The sequence below is a fragment of the Myotis lucifugus genome, unplaced genomic scaffold, assembly GCF_000147115.1.
Source record: "Myotis lucifugus unplaced genomic scaffold, Myoluc2.0 scaffold_65, whole genome shotgun sequence".
In the NCBI taxonomy this organism is placed as follows: Eukaryota; Metazoa; Chordata; class Mammalia; order Chiroptera; family Vespertilionidae; genus Myotis; species Myotis lucifugus.
In genome coordinates this window covers 4,377,287-4,397,557 of record NW_005871113.1, presented here as the reverse complement: position 1 = coordinate 4,397,557, position 20,271 = coordinate 4,377,287, and the positions used below count along the sequence as shown (strand labels likewise).

General features: G+C 35.5%; 1 protein-coding gene across 6 annotated transcripts in view; it reads left to right on the top strand.

The window, feature by feature from the left end:
- PPP2R5A (protein phosphatase 2 regulatory subunit B'alpha) overlaps nt 1–20,271 on the top strand; it is a 68,100-nt gene that overhangs the window by 34,631 nt on the left and 13,198 nt on the right. Inside the window, exons 2-8 of one of the 6 annotated variants that reach the window (XM_006089899.3) lie at nt 1,097–1,293; nt 4,282–4,383; nt 9,279–9,371; nt 14,727–14,857; nt 16,140–16,199; nt 17,104–17,212; nt 17,810–17,863. In XM_006089899.3, the coding sequence (XP_006089961.1) occupies nt 1,097–1,293; nt 4,282–4,383; nt 9,279–9,371; nt 14,727–14,857; nt 16,140–16,199; nt 17,104–17,212; nt 17,810–17,863 (746 nt within the window). Of the gene's footprint in view, nt 1–1,096; nt 1,294–4,281; nt 4,384–9,278; nt 9,372–14,713; nt 14,858–16,139; nt 16,200–17,103; nt 17,213–17,809; nt 17,864–20,271 lie in introns of all 6 variants that reach the window. The other 5 variants (XM_014456847.2, XM_023754774.1, XM_014456849.2 and 2 more) reach the window with 5 other exon arrangements.

The window sequence follows — 20,271 nt, the reverse complement described above, 5'->3', positions numbered from 1 at the left end:
GTCTCCCACCTCCTGACAGGCTAGGCCCCACTCGGCCGATTGGGGCTGGGCCAGCCAGACCCCACCCATGCACGAATTCTTGCACTGGGCCTCTAGTAAATACTAAAATAGAGATATGCACCTATGATACATTTGGGTAAAAGTGGAGTAACCAACCAATTTAGCTTTAGTGCCATAGAGAAAGCTTTTGAGAGGGGAATATGCATATGAGGAAACTTAATAAATGGAGAGAGTTCCTATAGTGGGAATGTGGGAAAAGGTCATTCAAGATAGAGGAAAAAGTAAAATTGTCAGGAAATTTCCAGGAGTATGGTTTACCCAAAGTGAAGTTGCATGCTAGAAAGTGTCAAGAGATGACTTGACAGTAGACAGCTGCATTTTGTATATGATCTTCAGAAGTTTGAGCTTCATTCTGTAATTTGTGGAAGATACTTGAAAAATATTGAGTATGATCAGATTGATTCTTATTTTAGCAAGCTTTTAGCTTTTGAGGTAGTTGAGCGAATAAATCAGGAGTTGTAGTGGTTATGGCACCAGGCAAGAGGAGCAGTTAGGATATTATTCCTGTAATCTAGATGAGAGATGATGACAATCATTAAAATGGCAGTGCAAATGACAAGAAAAGGATAGATTCCAGATATATAATAGATACGGAATCAATAACATTTAATGCTTGATTGTGGGTAGTGAGTATGAAGGAAGAGTCCAGTATAAATCCCATTTTTTGGAATGAATGTTGGGATTAAATGGGAAATTTTCTCACTAGATTTTTGGAAAAAGTTTTATGTATGTGAATAGTTTCTACAAAATGAATACGCATATAAAGCTAACTTCTGAGTAGGTTATTTCTTTTTTTTTCTTTTATTGCCTAAAGTTTTACATATGTCTCCTTTTTCCTCAATTGACACCCCCCCCCCCAGCCATTCCCACCCCAGGCAAGTCCCCTGTGTCCATTGGTTATGTGAATATGCATGCATACAAGTCTTTGGTTGCTCCCTAACCCCCTCCCTCCCCTACCATTTGTCTTTAGATCGATCTATTCTTGTTCATCAACTGAGTAGGTTATTTCTAAGTTTTTCTTTATTTTTGTTTATAGATGCCACTTCAAATGAACAACAAGAACTCTTCTGTCAGAAGTTGCAACAGTGTTGTGTACTGTTTGATTTCATGGACTCTGTTTCAGACTTGAAGAGCAAAGAAATTAAGAGAGCAACACTGAATGAACTGGTTGAGTATGTTTCAACTAATCGTGGTGTAATTGTTGAATCAGCGTATTCTGATATAGTAAAAATGGTAAGCCTCTAGACTTAATGTTCCTCAGATTTATATAAATTCAAGTAAGATCTGAGGTGTAAATGTGAAGTAATAAGTCTTATTTAAGTGTACAATAATTGCTTTGCTCAATAGATAGTCCATTTGAAAGATTATTCATTCATTCCAATAATGCTGACATTGCTTATAATAGTTGGGGAATTCAATAGCCACAATGGCTGGTGGCTACCATACTGGGTAATGCAGATGTAGAGGTTAGGAGAAAGATACAGGCTCAAGATTATACAGATAGTTAGATAATTAATGTTATGGGGCTTATAGTCACTGAGAGAGAAAGTCTAAAGCAGCGGTTCTCAACCTGTGGGTCGCAACCATCAGAAAACACATATAGCATATCAGATATTTACATTACGATTCATAACAGTAGCAAAATTACAGTTATGAAGTAGCAACGAAAATAATTTTATGGTTGGTGGTCACCACAACATGAGGAACTAACTGTATTAAAGGGTCGCACCATTAGGAAGGTTGAGAACCACTGGAAGGGAGAAGAGAAGCCCAATGGAAAACTATGGGGCTCTCCACATTTCAGTGGTGGATAAAGGAGTCAGGCCTAAAAAAAAAATTCTTACTTAGGACATTTTTTAATACAATATTTTTAGTTTCTATAACACTTGAATTTTAATCAAAACTCAGGATAAGAAGTTAAATAATATAAATGTTTAAAATACCTGATGTGAAAAATACTGCCAACTTTGTTAAAGCAAGATTGCTTAGGATTCTATTTATTGATAATTCAACCTTATTCTCCATCAGACAATAGACATTTCTTTAGAATTTGTGATTTTTGTGTGCATACTAACAAAATACAGAAAAATCAGTTAAAATAATTAGAGTCACTGAGTACATAATTTAAGCTTAAATGTCTCCAGAGTATAGAATTTTTTTATATAGCAAGTATAACTTATAGCTGCCTTCATTTCCTTCCCCTTTCCTACTATATGTTCTGGGGGAAGAGCAAAATGTGTAGGAAAGTTAAATCTCACCCTGATATACTAATTCGTTTTCTTTATCACATTGTACTAAGACCAGTTAAAAGGACTTAGGACATTTTGGTGGATTTGTGTGTGTTTTTTAAATGAATAAAAGCCTTACATTTCTTTTTAAAAATATATATCTTGTTGATTTTTTTACAGAGAGGAAGGGAGAGGGATAGAGAGTTAGAAACATCGATGAGAGAGAAACATCGAGGAGAGCTGCCTCCTGCACAACCTCTACTGGGGATGTGCCCACAACCAAGGTACATGCCCTTGACCAGAATCAAACCTGGGACCCCAGTCCACAGGCCGACACTCTATCCACTGAGCCAAACTGGTTAGAGCCCTTACATTTTTTTTTAAAGATTAGCTATAGAGCCTTGGCGGTTTGGCTTAGTGGATAGAGCATCAGCCTGCGGACTGAAAGGTCAAGGGCATGTACCTTGGTTGCGGGCACATCCCCAGGAGGAGGTGTGTAGAAGGCAGCTGATCGATGTTTCTCTCTCATTGATGTTTCTAACTCTCTATCCCTCTCCCTTCCTCTCTGTAAAAAATCAATAAAATGTTTTTTGTTTTGTTTTTTTTTTAAAAAGCCAAAAAAAATAAAGATTAACTATGGAGAGAACATTAATTAAAATGAAGTTGGCTTTCTAAACTCCCAAAGACAGTAAAAGGTGATAGTTTGGGAATATAAATAGTAAATATTGATAGGCCTCTTGTTTTGTTTTTTATTTTGTGTTTATTGCTTAAAGACATTTTCAGGGAGAAAAGCAATATTCCCACCAATATTTCCCCTGATTTCAAATGGTTTGTATTCAGGAATTTTGAAAGTCCTGGTAAAGATACTTTATTTATCTATATGAGGTTGTTGACTTAGATATTATTGAAAGTACTCAAATATTTGAGTCAAATGATTCTGGAATTGCTATAAACTAATAAATTTTGGGATTTAATTTTTTTTGCCCATGTAAAAAAGTGTGTGTGGAGGGGGTTTGTGTATGTCTTTTTCTAAGTCTATGATTATAGTAATTGACTGTTAGCAGTTTTTTTGGCTTACCATAGATGCCACTTCATAAGATGGTTGGAAATTTGCTTGTACCACCAAATACTCCTTGTTTCATCCTCTATTCCCCAAATAGTTTATCTCAAATGACCAACCCCTCAATACTATGGTCTTAAATGTTGACTAACCATTTGGTCTGTTAGTTTGTTCATTCTTTAAATAATTGTGAGTTGGAACCACAATCTACCCTTTGCTAGAGAAAAAGGATATATAGTTTACCTTGGTACTGAGACAGACAATGTGAAAGATGAAATTATAAATACTGTATTTCATTGATGTGAAATGAAAACTCTCAAATCACATTCTGATTTCAGAGATTAATTTTTTAAAAGGTCAGAGTAGATGAAATACAGTAAATTAAATCATCATGAGGTATTATAAACTATGTCTATAATAGTAGTGAAGACATTCTACCACCTCCTTCCTCTTTTTTAGTGTGTGTGGTATATATATATGAATGGAAATATTTTACCAAACTCTTTGGGTTATAGGATAAGTAAATGGCTGGGTTAGAATATGGGGGGAGTTGTGGAAAGGTGAAGAGAATCAAGTTAAGGATAGGTAGAGTTAAGAACTCTATGCATTCCCCCCAAAATTCCTTCTCCTGACCAACTTTTTTAAAAGCAAAACTTGGAAAGAACAATTTGTAATTTAAGGAAGAGGAATCCAGAGGTAATCTGTAATCTTCCATAGTTTGGCATCTGAAGAATAGTTTGCATAGAGAAAAGAGAAAAACAAATACAGTACCTGACTTCATATTTTGAAGCGGTTTCTAGCTTTTTGAACTAAGCTTATAGCCACAACTTAACTTTTTTCTTAAATAAAGTTATCTTAAGAACATTTAATTTTGCATTGTTGAGTTCAGTTACACAACAAAGAACATAAATCTAAATTTATTTTTCTTTACAGATCAGTGCAAATATCTTCCGTACTCTTCCTCCAAGTGATAATCCAGATTTTGATCCAGAGGAGGATGAACCCACACTTGAGGCTTCTTGGCCTCACATACAAGTATGGAACATAATTATGTATTGACAGTTTTTATATTTATTATATTCTGCTGAAATCATGGCTCTCTGTCTCTCTCTCTCTCTGAGCTGAGTGTCTAAGTTTTTTAACCTTATTTTCTTTTCCCAAAATACTGCTTTTCACTTTTTAAAATTGTGATAAGATATACTTAACAGTCCTAGCCGGTTTGTCTCAGTGGATGGAGTGTCGGCCTGCAGACCATAGGGTCTTGGGTTTGATTCAGTCGAAGGCATGTACCTTGGTTGCAGGCTCCTCCCCGGCCAGCAGAGGCTCGGGGCTTGTGCAGGAGGCAACCAATCGATGTCTTTCTCACATAGATGTTTCTCTCTTGTCTTTCCCTCTCTTTGATCTCTCCCTAAAAAAAAAAAATCAATGGAAAAAAATAACCTCAGGTGAGGATTAACAAAACCAAACCAAAAATATACTTAACATTTGCCATTTGAATTGTTTTAAAGTGTACTGTATCTAGTTCCAGAACTTTTCATCACCCCAAATGGAACCTCCCTGGTCATTAACAGTCACATTCTATTCCACCCCCCCCTACCCCCCCACTGCCCCTGATAACTACTAATCTGCTTTGCCTATGGACTTGCCTGTTCTGGGTATTTAAAGTCATATAATATGTAACCTTTTGTGTCTGGGTCCTCTCATTTAACATAATATTTGCAAGGTTAATCAGTGTTGTAGCATGCATCAGCATATAACTTTTAATGGCTGAATATACTCCATTCATTTATCCATTAATCACTTGATAGACATTAGGGTGGTTTCTACTTTTTTGGCTATTGTGATTAGACCTGTTAAGAACATTCATGTACAAGTTTTTGCTTTAACATTTGTTGCCCATAGTTTTGATACGTTGTGTTGTTTCATTCATCTCAAAATATTTTTCTAATTTCCCTTGTGATTTCTTTTTTGACTCATTAGTTAATTTGGGATGTGTTTAATTTCTACAGATTTGTGGCTCCCACATTTGTTATTGATTTCTAATTTTATTCTGTTGTGGTTGGATAATAAATATAATTTTAGTGTTTTCAATCCTTTTGAATTTAGAGGCTTGTTTTATGGCAGAGCAGTCTATCCTAGAGCATGTTTCATGTGTGCTTCAGAAGAATGTGTATTCTGTTGCTGTTGGGTGGAGTATCCTATAGAAATGTTAGCTCTTGTTTGTTTATGTTATTCAAGTCTTCTATTTCCCTGTTGATCTTCTGTTTAGTTCTATCCATTATTGAAAGTGAGATATTGAAGTCTCTAACTATTGTTAACTCATCTATTTCTACCTTCAGTCCTATTAGTTTTTGCTTTATGTATTTCTGGGGCCATATTGTTAGCTACATATATTTATAGTTGTTACATCTTTCTCAATGGGTGGCTTTTATCATTATAACTTTAGTAAGAGGTTCTGTGTTTATTTTGTCTGATATTAGTATGGCCATTCAATTCTCCTTTGGCTACTGTTTGCATGATACATCTTTTCCATTCTTTTACTTTTAATCTGATTGTTTCTTTGAATCTAAATTGTTTTTCTTATAAACAGCATGTGGTTGGATCATGGTTTTTTAAAAAATCAATTTTGACAATATGTCATTTGACTGGAATATTTAATACACTTTCATGTAATGTAATTACAGATAGGGTAGGATTTGCATCTTCCATTTTGTCATTTCCTATATGTCTTACATTTTTTTTGTTCCTTTACTCCTCCTCCATTACTGCCTTTTATAATAAATAGGTATTTTCTACGGTACTATTTTATTTTAATTGCCATGTTTCTTTATAGTTTTTTATTTATTACCTTAGGGATTGAAATTAGCATCTTAAAACAATCTAGTTTGGTTGAATACTAGTTCGGTAATGCTCAAAACTTTGGTCCAATATACCTTCATTGCCATCCCACTCCTTTGTGGGATTATTGTCAGAAAAATTAGCTCTTTATACATTATACTAGAGCCCAGTGCACAAATTTGTGCATGGGTGGGGTCTAGCCGGCCCGGTCAAGGGGACAATTTGAAAAATTAAGGTATTTTTATCTGCCTATGGAAATTAATAGTGGAAATTCAGCCAAATAAACAGTATGCTTTCTATTTTTACTGATATGGTTTGAGATATTAAATAAATTTTCTGAAACTAATAGTTCTTAACATTTTAGGAGGTGATGAATTGCTTTCAGAATAAGATTTTTATAAGTTGAGTTTTCTCCCCAAACAAATACACAGATACACATGTAAGAAATTTACATTCATTCATGATCCCCTGACTTACATGCTCTGCTCTAATTACATATATATATATATATATATATATATATATATATATATATATATGTAATTTAAAATCTATTAACTAAAATTTGGTATACAGTTCTAAAATTTGGCCATTAGATGGTTAGGAACTCGGAAACTACTGAATAAGCTGATTTATAGATTTGTCAGTATATTTTTGCTACGTCATTACTTAATTGTCTTTTTTTAGAGTGGAATATTAAAACTGCTCTGATAAATGGGAATATGGAGAGTTGCAGCACTGAAGAAATTTGTTCAAGGAAAGTTTCTTTCCTTGTTGTTGTTAATGTACTTCGAATCAATTCACCAAAATTTTGTCTTATACTAAAAGTTTACGTTTTACATTTAACTTATTAAATCCTTGATGCTAGAAATTAATTTGACAGGACGAAAAACAAATATTAAATTATGAGAGAATAAGCACATGTAATTTCAAAACCTTTCAAATTTCTGTTTTTCTAGTCCTTTTCATGAATTTCCTAAAAATGTACTAATTTTCAGTTTACTAGTATCTCTTTACTTTTTCACACTGTAATGGAAATGCTAATGAGCAATGGAAGAATGGAATAAACAAAAGAAGGGACAGAAGAAATGTCATTTTAGTAGTTGGAGATTAGTCATATCTTATAGTATTTCATGATTATTAATGAGCAACAGTTTTTCCCCCTAAGTATTATTGCTTTATATTTATTGAGGACCAATAAGAGTAATTTTCTGCCCTGGCCTGTGTGGCTCAGTTGGTTGAGCGTAGTCCCATGCACCAAGAGGTTGCTGGTTGGATTCCCAGTCATGGCACATGCCAGGCTGTGGGCTCGATCTCCAGTAGGTGGCATGCAGGAGGCAGCTTATCAATTGATGTTTCTCTCTCAAATGAAAAAAACACATACTCTTTAAAAAAAAAAAAGTAATTTTCTGTATACCTTTTAGATCAGGGGTGAACCTTTTTTCTGCCAAAGGCCATTTGGATCATTCGAGGGTTATACAAAATTATCAATTAAAAAATTAGCCTGCTATATTTGGTCAGACATTTAATTACGTCACCCCTAATGCCTTAGCAGGGCCAGACCAAATGATTCCGTGGGCCGGATGTTCCCCACTCCTGTTTTAGATAATTAGGGAGGCTTGCCTGCTGTATTGGCCTGGAATACAGGCAGATTGTGCATTATTTTTCATTATTTTTATCACTACTTTAGTTGCACAGACATGTGGCCTAAATGTTTATTGAATGACTATTTTTACTTTGGGATCAAATCCTTTTTTTTTTATTTTTAGGGTGCCAGATTGATATATAGTTTAATAGCTAATAAGTTGAGGTACATTTTGGGCTATACTTCTGCCTTTCATAGCTGTTAGATTACAACAACAACAAAAAACTTTAGTGTATTTGCCTTTCTCCTTGAAAGATAGAGTAGGTGTAATGGAGGCAAGTTGACTGAATAGTATTTTTCTGATTTGTGGCAGCAAGTGAACATTTGCTATTACTTTTTAAAATATATATATTTTTATTGATTGCAGAGAGGAAGAGAAGGGAGAGAGAGAGATAGAAACATCAGGGATGAGAGAGAATCATCGATCGGCTGCCTCCTGCACACCCCCCCACTAGGGATCAAGCCTGCAAACCAGGCATGTGCCCTGACCGGGAATCGAACTGTGACCTCCTATGAAAATAGGTCAGTGCTCAACCACTGAGCCACACTGGTCGGGCTTGCTGTTACTTTTAAGATCCTGGCACTTTTTAAGTAGAAGTCCTGATGTAACTTCTAATTTACTCACTGTGGTGAACAGACATTCCTTCCTGAGCTCTGTATTTCTATAATTTGGTTCATTATTTCCCAAGTGTGGATAAGGTATGCTGGTTTCAATTTAACTCTTTTCCCCTTACTATAGTTTTAAATAAAGACCTGAAAAAAAATTTTTTTTAATATATTTTATTGATTTTTTCCAGAGAGTAAGGGAGAGGGATAGAAAGCTAGAAACATCGATGAGAGAGAAACATCGATCAGCTGCCTCCTGCACACCCCCTACTGGGGATGCACCCACAACCAAGGTACATGCCCCCGACCGGAATCGAACCCGGGACCCTTCAGTGCGCAGGCAGACGCTCTATCCACTGAGCCAAACCGGTTAGGGCAGACCTGAAAATTTTTTATTTTACTTTATTGTTATTCATACACTGCCCCTTATAATCCTGTTTATTCTTATCTGGATGGAGTTTTTTATTCTGTATTTAACAAACTCTGGAGATTAAATTGAGGTAGTTTAGTGGTCCACTGGAGAAAATATTTTCCCAGTGAATATGGGCTGAAAAGTAGTCTTCTTAATTAAATATTTAATAGGCACCATGTTTATTTTCTAGCTCCTGTAATTTAACATTTCAATGAGTGATGTAAAGCAATAAACAGTTCTCAAAATTTACAGCTTATGAGACCAAATTGTGTATATTTAGTTTTAAAAAACTGTTACAACTTGTTTCTTTTCTAATGAGATCTGAAATTTCCCTACTTGTTGGTAAGGGAGGTGTGTTTTTGGTATGACATTAACTTAGGGTAATATTTTTTGGCATCATCTTAACTTTTATTTGATTTTCTCTCATAGTTGGTGTATGAATTTTTCTTAAGATTTTTGGAAAGCCCTGATTTCCAGCCTAGCATTGCAAAGCGATACATTGATCAGAAATTTGTACAACAGGTAAGGCATTCTTATGTCTTAATGATTTATTAAGTTGTGATTAAAATAAAATAGTCTTTCAAAACTTTAATAGTTTATTTCAATTTTTTTAAAAAATATATTTCATCGATTTTTTTACAGAGAGGAAGGGAGAGAAATAGAGAGTCAGAAACATCAATGAGAGAGAAACATCTATCAGCTGCCTCCTGCACACCCCCGACTGGGGATGTGCCCGCAACCAAGGTACATGCCCTTGACCGGAATCGAACCTGGGACCTTTCAGTCCGCAGGCCGACGCTCTATCCACTGAGCCAAACCGGTTCGGCAGTTTATTTCAATTTTAAAAGCACTTACTATTCTTGCCAATTAGGATAAAAATTAAGTAGCTTTGAGAATGCAAGAGTATTTTAAAGAGAAAGGATTAACTTCAAACGAAGTCAATCAAATTAACCTATCCAATCCTAGATTCCCAGTTATTTTGTAAAGATCAGAAAAGCAAGCCTTTCTGTGACACCTAACTGAGAAAATTTGGTATGACAATTATACACCTTTTAATTTTAAGCCTTTGAACTTGAACTTGACATGTTTTAAGCATTGTGATGTTGAAATGACAGGGGGAAATGGAAATGGGGTCATTTTTAGCAATTGGGCCGTTAAACTACTTTCCCGTCATAAAAGCATCAATTACCTTTCCCTGTTCCTTTCCCCTTCCCTCCTTGGGCATTCTAGTCATCCAATTCCTAAACCACAGATAAAATAGGACCTTTAAGAAGAAAAGGAATAAAGTTAAACATATGTGATACCTTCTTTCTTTATATAAATTGGTTATTAGTTGTTCTTTTTGGAACCTACATCCTCAAAATTAATTTCTCAAAATGTGATCATTTTTATTTTCAAAATCTTTTTTAACAATATAAAGGCCTCTTTTTAACTATGTAGAATTGGCTGGCCCTAGACAAAATTATGAGGTAGACCAAATTTTTCTCTTTTGAAATACTTGTAGGTATGTAAGTATCAGGAATTTGAGTTATTTGCATTTTAAAGAAAGATAAGAAGATTGATAAAAGGGAATCAATGAACTCACTGCTGAGGCTAGGATTAAAATTATTACAAGAACCCTTCCTACCCTCTCCCACCGTGTGTATTCCCTATGATAAAGATCCTGTAAACAAGAGTTACACATATTTGGAGTTCATTTTTGGTTATTTATAACTATCCCTGACCTTCATATAAAGTATTCTAACTAATTGCTGTGAATATATTGATAAACAAAGAACTTTGTCAAGAATATGTCCTTCAGCCATTTAAGTAGCTCTTCATGAATAGTGAAAAAATATTAGGTATGTGTTAACAAGTAAAATGTCTCTTTCATTCACAAGTAAAAATCAGATTAAATGAACCTGTTATTTTGGTGATTGCAATTGAATGCATATTTATCTTCTTTTGTAGCACTTTTGTGCTACAGAAAGAATCTATCTAATCTAATAATAGACAAACATGGTAATTGACTGTACCTTCGCTATGCCTCCCATTGGCTAATCAGCGTGATATGCAAATTAACTGCCAACAAAGATGGCGGCTAATTTGCACACTGCAGGCAGATCCTGCTGCACTGCCCCAGTGCGAGATCCTGGCTGCCGTGTGTGGGCGGGGCGGGATCTGGGCCTGCCGTGTCTTGGGCAGGGTGGGCGGGGCGGGTGGCAGCGTGATCCCGAGCTGCCGCCCGCCCCAGCGTGGGATTCGGGCCTGCCATCTGCGACCAGGGGAGACGGGGCAAACACTGCGGGATTGGGTGTACCATCTGCCACCAGGGAGCGGCCTAAGCCAGCAGGTGGTTATCTCCCAAGGGGTCCCAGACTGTGAGAGGGCACAGGTTGGGCTGAGGGACCCCCCCTCCCCTGCCAATGCCAAATTTTTGTGCACGGGGCTTCTAGTACGTATATAAAAGCCTAAGTGACCGAACCACCGGTCGCTGTGACGCGCACTGACCACCAGGGGGCAGACTCTCATCGCAGGAGCTGCCCCCTGGTGGTCAGTGCACTCCCACAGCAGGAGCGCCGCTCAGCTGACCAACGGGCGCCAGATGCCAGGCTCATGGCAGGCAAGCATAGCTGCGGCAGTACGAACCTCTTCTGCCTCCGCGGCAGGACTACCAAACGGCGGCGGTGGCAGGCACAGTGGGGATGGGATGAGCGGGAGCGGTGCAGCACCCAGCCTGGGCTCAGACTCCTCCCTGGCTGCCTGCCACTTCGAGCACATACTACATCCCTCGGAATGTCGGACTGCCAGTTTCAGCCTGATCCCTGCAGGCTGGGCTGGCCTGCGAGGATCAGGCCAAAACCGGCAGTCCAACATCCCCCAAAGGGTCCTGGATTGCGAGAGGGTGCAGGCCAGGTTGAGGGACCCCACAGGTGCACAAATGCATGCACTGGGCCTCTAGTATCTGTCTATATAAGAGGAATATGCAAATTAGCCAGGACACCGTAGCGTCACAACTGAACAGCAGAAGGGACCTGAGGCTGCATGGCGCCTGGCTGGGGCGAGGGAGCTCAGGTTACGCCCCCCACCCCAGCGCCAGGCTGGGAGACCTCAAGCTGTGCCACTCGCCTGGCGGGGCTTGACAGGGGACCTCAGGCCATGCCCCCCGCCCCGGCACCGGGCCAGGGGACCTGAGGCTGTGCCCCCCGCCTGGAGGGGCTTGACAGGGGTGGGGCAGGCTGGGTCTGGGTCTCCTGCGTTTTTGAAGTGTGTGCCGGTGGTGGGTGGGAACTTGACTCTAGGTCCCATAGCTCTAGTAGTATAATAAGGAACTCTAGTAATGCCATATTAAATTGTATTTAAAATAATAGCAGGTTGAGAGGAACAAATGCCTTAGTGTTTCCTCAGTCTGGAGCTTGAGGCATTTTAGTTGCTGGATTATTCAATAGATTTTAAGGGGAACAAGAATATAAACTAGTATAGTGGGACCCATTTTCCACCTTAACTCTAAATGCCTGAATTAGCTGAGAAGCCAAGGCCCAGTCATTTGTTTTCTAGCAGTTTGTATGACTGCTTTCACAGATCACTTCACTGAGGTATTCTTAGTGTGTTGTTTTATTACATAGTATGTATGGGGATTCTCTGCTTTTGCATTTTGAAATTATTTGATTAGGTGATAAATATTAAGTCTTAGAATCTAAGGTATAAATTTGGACAATTCATTTTTTCAAGAGAAGAAAATAATTGTGTAGTTTCAGGTTATGTTCAAATCATAGAGTTTCAGAAGAAAGAAGGAAGGTAAGAATTATTGAGTACATTTTATGTGCCAAGCTATATATATAAAGAGCTTGACTATGTCCAGTTTCAGTCAGTAGATGGCACAATCAGGATTTGAAGTACACTCTCTGACTGACCTCTGACCTTTTCTTAAAAAAACAAAACAAAAAAATTGGTTTCAATCCTTCTCATTTTATCAATGAAGAAATAGGCTCATGGGTTATAAATTACTCTTATAAGCACAGTTAAATAAAAGTATCAGTGCCAGAATAAGAAAGTTTCCTGAGTACTAGTTTTGTGTGTGTTTCATCGCGTTAATATTATCTCAATAAATTTATTTAGATTATAATATTTCAAAATAGGTTTCTTTAAATAGATTTGACACTTAGCTAACAACTGTTCTCTAGTTAAATATTTTCCCCAAGGATCAACTTGAATTAGGCATGACCACCTTAATTAAGGGCCACTTTTATTAACTTGAAAGCATATTTTCCAAGTAACCCATCATCAAAAACTTGCATATAAGTGTGTTAAGTGAGCAGTTTAGTCATTTTTTAAAAAATATATATTTTATTGATTTTTACAGAGAGGAATGGAGAGGAATAGGGAGTTAGAAACATCGATCAGCTGCCTCCTGCACACCCCCTACTGGGGATATGCCTGCAACCAAGGTACATGCCCTTGACCGGAATCCAACCTGGGACCCTTCAGTCCGCAGGCCGACGCTCTATCCACTGAGCCAAACTGGTTAGGGCAGTTTAGTCATTTTTAATTAGAATAATTTGAGCTGAATTTATTAGGTATATTAACATAAATTCTCATGTTCCAAAGATGGTTTTACTGGAGCCTCATATAGTACTTTCATAAGCTGGTGAACAAAGAGTGCAAACTAAGTAGACATTTGTTTAGGGGAATATAAACAGGACAAAAGGCATCACTATCCACACAAAAATACTCTGTAGAAGAGTTACATATGTACACAATTACATGTAATTCAGGACAGAACAGAAAAAGAACTTCCAATGAGGTTCAGAGCTTGCTATCTTAACTGTAATTATCAATACTTAAGTGCAGAACATAAAATTCCTTGACAACTTCATTCTTCAAGAGGGATTATAATTTTTCCTAAGAAACTCCAGCTACATTTAAAATACAGTAATATGTTTTTTGGCAGAAGAAATTCAGTTTCTTTACCACTTTAAAAATGTGAGCTTTTGACTTTTTTTGAAGATCTCCTTTATCCTACCTTTGCTAAAGAGTTGTGTAAAGGTATAGGAAAATGATGATTTGGCCAATTTGAACTGGCTTAAAACTTTTCCAGCCATTTTAGAGAGAGAGGGAGAGAGTGAAACATCGATATAAGAAAGAAACATCAATTGGTTGCCTCCCGTATACACTCTGGGTATGTGCCCTGACCCAGAATCAAACCATAACCTTTTTTGATGTATGGGATGATGCTCCAACCAACTGAACCACCTGGCCAGGGCTGCTTAGCTGACTTTAAATCAAAATCTGCGGTCTTATCTTTACAGTGTTATTTCATGAATGATTTCCACACTGTTAGCATATATCTACAATAATTTATTCTATTAACTAAATACTAATTTTTGAGCTGTTGGCATGGTGACTCTTAAAATTTTTTGTGTCAAATCACACACAAAGAAAAGCCTTGGTTTGTGTGAATCTTTTTAGTAAATCGAAAATACACATGTATTTTAACTTCATTTATTTAATGACTTGCAATCTACAAGTTTTAACATTTTTGTATGTAATTTTGACTATCAAAAAGTATTAAAAACTCTTAAATTTCAACACTATAAAGTTATGGGCCATGTTTAGTAGTCAAGAGTGGGATAGAATTTTAAAATGAGTGGCAGGGCAAAAAAAGTGCACTTTTTGAAGTGTTTATATTATTTATTGTGTCGTTTTTTGTAATGAAATAAGTGAAGAGAAATTCTCCCTAAGCTTTTCTTTAGCTTCACTAGTTAGCAAGACTAAAACCAATATGATAAGGCAGAATCTTTAAATTTAAAAAAAAGGTTATCTAAAATCAGTATTAGAATAAAGTGAAGTTTTAGCTTGATTATTTTTAAAAAGTAATTTCTCAGCTTTTTTTTAAAGCTCCTGGAACTTTTTGATAGTGAAGATCCCAGAGAACGTGACTTCCTGAAGACTGTTCTGCATCGAATTTATGGGAAATTTCTTGGATTAAGAGCATTCATCAGAAAACAAATTAACAACATTTTCCTCAGGTAAATTGGTCATATATTCATATATAGTACTCTTTATCCCCTTTCATATTTTTCTTTTTATTCCAGTTGCTTTAGGTTAACTTTTAACATCTGAAATTTGGAAATTTAACTGCTAGTATTTGAGTCATTTTTAGCCCATTTTGTGGACATCATTTGATTGCCTCTAACTTTGTAGAAATTTATAACTTACTTTTCATCTATGTGGATAATAGTAGTGAAGCTTTTAATAGGTAATACTAATGTTATTCACATGTAAGATTTATTGTGAGGAGAATTTGTCTAATTATTTCCTTGAGTTTTTTGTTTGAAAAACTTTTAAGAACTATTTAAATCAGTAGCTCTTGGAAGTACTTTCATTTGATTTTCTGATAAAGTTAATTAAATTTATATGGGATCTATTTTTTGGCTACTTTATAAGTGATAGTCTATTTAGTTGTTTCAAAGTAGGAGATTTCACTTTAATACCCACACTTCAGGTTTGGTATGTTTGGTTTTTTTTTAAATTGAAGATCTGGCAAAATTAGGCTAGCATTTCCACATTGTAACAACTACAGAAAGAGCATCTCTCTCCAGTTCTGTGCCGTCCTCCCCCTGTCCTGTGTTTCTTTGAATTTGCCTCCCTGCTTTAAGGGTGATCTTACTCTTGGAAAGCTAGGCAGCCTGTGTAGTTTAGGTTTAGAGAATTCTGAATAATGGTGGCTTTATTATATGTGGGTTCTTTTCTCTTGGATTTTCCTATTTTAAAAAGTATTTCCTCGAGGAAACCCTTCTTTCTCAAAAAAATTTTAAGTAAAATAAAATATTCCAGGTGAAAGAATATTATCTTAACATATAGCAAGTTTTAACAAAAGTATATGCTTAAATATGAAATATTTAAAAGTATCTGGTTTAGCTCTGGCCAGGTGGCTCAGGGGTTGGAGTGTCATCCCACATACTAAAAGGCTGTGGGTTTCATTCCCTGTCAGGGCACATGAGGGAGACGACCAATCAATGTCCTCCTCTCTCCCCCCCCTCCCCCATCTCCTCCCTTCTTCCTCTCTCTAAAATCAATAAACATATCCTTGGGTGAGGGTTTTTTTTTTTTTTAAAGCATCTGGTTTAGTAGGAAATAGACTTTCTTTTATAAGATTGCTGAGAAGTAACTGGGGCAAAAACGTTTACAAGGAATTCTTACAACATTCTTGTACAGTTCTTATAGTTACCCTTGGGGCTTTATTTCTGCCTTTCTCTTAGTTTTCTGATATTTTGTTTTTCATTACATCTACCTTTATTTTAAATTCAGGTTTATATATGAAACAGAACATTTCAATGGTGTTGCTGAACTCCTGGAAATATTAGGAAGGTAGGTCAGTTTTGTTTTTTCCTTGTTCTTTTTAAAAATTAACTTTGAATGTTTTATGTGTTAAAATCTTAGCTGGGGGTAGAGAAATTATTCATATTTAAATATAGACTGCAAGACATCGTTTCTCAACTGAATTCTTATTATAGTTTTTTTTTGGAGGGTCAGCATTTTTAAAGTACTGCCATGCAAGACATCTGTTTCAGAATAGGCTTCTTGCATTTGAAGCTGTGGCATGTTTTATGCCTTATCTTGCCAGACTGCCTCAGAAATTTATAGGATCTGATTGGGAAGAGATGAAATAAGCTACAGTGAATCTTTTGATGAAGTTATAAGAATTCTTGTTCATATGTTGATAGACCATTCCTAATCCATCTGTTCTTTTTAGAAGAATCTACAGCCTTTTAGTTTACATGAACATTTTGCCTTCCTTATTAACTTGAGAAACGTTTAGACCCCTGTATTTGTACTAGAGGAAGCTAAAATCTTTAGTAGTTAACAGAATGACTATGAAGAGAATTACTTCTTAGTTTAAGATCCTTCAATAAAATAAGAGAAACAACACATTTACTTCAGAAATATTAAAAATTCTTATTATTGTGATATTGATTCTGGCTTTAGGGAGGGAAAAAAAGGCAACAGTGCATAAACTGCTGAGCTTGTGTAGGACATGCAGATAGAAATTACTCACTGGAGCATTAATTGGTAGTCCTAGTTGACTTTTGGATCATTGAATGACTTAAAGACTTCATAGTAATAGTCTGCCTAGAGTAGTTTGAAGATGAGCAAGTAATTCAACACCAGGATTGAAGCAGAGCACAGTTCCTTATGTACGCATGGATATAGTAACTTTTAGAAATAAAGTAGTAACTACTTAACCCTTCCCCCTGCCTTTTTTTCCCTCCAGTATTATCAATGGCTTTGCATTGCCACTGAAAGCAGAACATAAACAATTTCTAATGAAGGTTCTTATTCCTATGCATACTGCAAAAGGATTAGCTTTGTTTCATGCTCAGGTAAGCTTCAGAAAACTTTAAAGTGAAATGAATTATTGTTTCAGAGACTGATATAAAGGCAGAGAAATTGAGAAGTACTGAGATGGCAATTTTAAGTGTATTTAAGCAATTTGCTTTTTAAGTTGCCCAAAATTTTATAATTTAAAATATTATTTTTAGTGTTATTAAATAAGGTCAGTGCATATTGAGTATAGACATAGGAAAGAAAATGTCAAGCTCTTTTCTAGTCTAGGCCCTGACCTAATTAACTAAATGGCATTGAATAAATCCCACATAACTGCAGTGTTCTGTTTAGCTGCAATAACCTAGTCTCCTCGATTACTACTTAGAGAATAATATATCAGCATGGCATACATGCTGAAAAAGTAAAATGTTAAGCTCTAGTCTTATTTCAGTTAACTTCATATTCAGCAGTTACTTTCAAGGTGAAACAGTTACACAATTGTGAGTATACTAATTTTTATATAGTATTGAGATTAAGCTAGAGTAAAATTCATCAAAATAAGGTAGTCATTTTTGTTAGTTAAATATAAAAACCCTGCATCACTAAATGTTACTTCACTCAGTAATATTTATAAACTGTCCCTTCCATTTTAGTTAGCCTACTGTGTTGTACAGTTCCTGGAGAAAGATACAACACTAACAGAACCAGTAAGTGGTCTATTTATTTTTATGTTTTGGGTCTACATTGGAGCATTTCATTGTACCTTTCTTTATACTGTTATATACCTTTACAGAGTTATCAACAGTAGTAATGTACTTTAAATTAAAATCATTGACAAGGAATGAGAGGTTAATCTACATTCAAAGAATAGGATTAGAAACAGGAGTTCTCATGAGTTATGTGTCTTGAATAACTTAAATGTAAATTAACATAGTAGTTGAGATGACTACACTAAAATTTGATATAGATATTATCTTCACTGATAATCTTTTCAATCTTCATTTACCTTTTAAAATTAAAACATACTGTGGAAGCCCCAAAATTATTCCCTTGAGTTTTGTTTTGTCTTTACAAATAGGGTTTTCCCTCTTATTAATGACAAACCACATGATTGGGATTGTAAACATCTCCTTGCCTTTGGAGCTTAAGATATAATCTTGGAATAAAGGTTGTTTACTTTATGAATCAGCATAATAATTCACTATTTGAATTTTGCTTACTATTTGACTATCATATGAAGATTCAGGAGAAAATAAAAATGTTATGAAAATTAACTGAAGATTCAAAAAAAACAAAAGATGGTAGGGAGAAATAGGCAAGTATAAAAGAATAAAAAACCTTGGTGAATTAAAAATTTTGATAGTACTTTCTAGGTATCCTAAATCTGAATATTTAAGAGTTTTTGAAGTATTGCAGAAGGTTTCAAGGATTTAAACTGCTATCCCTAGGTGTGGTTGGAAAACTTAATGTATTTAGTATTCTCCCTTTAATTTGACCTTTGTATGTATAAAGGAACAAAACATGCTTTTCCCACTCACTCCCTTATATTTTGAGTTTTTAGACTTGCAGTTATTTCTGAAAACAGCTAAAAATACTTTTTAAAGACAAATCAGAAGAATTAGAAAGCCCAGTCTGTACATGAAGCCACATAAGTTTCTAAAGTGGATTAAAACTTAATACAAATCCATAACTCTCATTAAAATTGAGACAAAGAAAGCCTGTAACATAACTGATGGTTTATGTTGGTGAATAAGTAAACAGATATAATTTAAATATATTAAATTAACATGGGTGGCTAGGGGAGATGATTTCTTTTTAAAGATGGATGATGGCCAGAAATCTGGCTTAGAAGAGTTGGGTTAATGGAAATAGAAGCAGGATGAGGAGATAGTAATGTAAATGTCTAAGTTGACAAAGAAAAATGTTTCAAGTCATAAAGATCTGTAGATATGAGAGATCTTGCAGTTTCTACCATAGGCTATTCCAGCACCAAAATTATGACCATGTTACTTGGGTCTCAGCCTTAATACTCATTTCCTAGAAATCTGGCATTCATATCAAGGCTTCCTAAAAATTATAAATAAGCTGTGGCTAGTTTTTTATATTCTATTTCTGTTTATGAAAGTAATGTGTGTTAATTTGGTTCACATAATACAAAATCAGAAAGCACAATGTGGAGGTAAACACTTATAAGTGAATATATTTCTACAAAATTTTTGTACATTTATGTGTAGGTTAAATAAATGGTGGGACAGTGTTGTTTTTTTCATCTCAATATAATGTGAAGTGTAATATCTTTCCATATGAACCCGATTGTTTTGTTCACTGGTAGCATCAGATTCCGTTATGGATTACCCTAACATATTTAATCTCCCATTAATGGGCACTTGAATTATGGGAGTTTTCATCGTTACAGTCGTGTTGCTGGGTGAAGGGGTGCTTTAGGGGGTTGGATTTGTGCTGTGTCCTGTCTGTGGTTTTGGTTACAAAAAAAAAATCTGTGTGTGTATAAAACCCTCAGAACTGTATACCAAAATAAGAAAAATTTTACTGCAAGTAAATTTGTTAAACCAATTAGCCAAAGAATACATGGAAATTTTAACATGTTCTAAGTTGCCTTCCACAGAGTTTGAACAATTTAGATGCCTGTTTTCCCTCACCCTAGCAGGATATTAAGTTTTAAAATTTTGCTGATATTAAAATTTGTTAGTTTAATAGATATGAAATATTTTCATTGGCTTCTTCATAATTATAGGGATTGAGCCATCCTTTTATATGGTTATTGGTCATTTATATTTCTGTGTCCTTTTTATCCTTTTCCTATATTTTGCAAATATTTTTTGTCCATTTGAAGTGTTTCGTTAATTTTGAATATAGTTTTTAACTAACTTTGCCTTAAAGAACTAAAAAAAATTTTATGTAATGGAATGTATTCATCATTATGGCTTCTGGCCTTACTGACATGCTAATAAAAACCCTTACACCCTTTGAGATGATCAAAATATCCTGTAGTATTATATTCTGGTTATTTTATGGATTTAGTTTTTATCTATAAAAACTTTATCCCATCTATAATTGTTTTCTAGCGCTGCCATGACGAATTACCACAAACCTG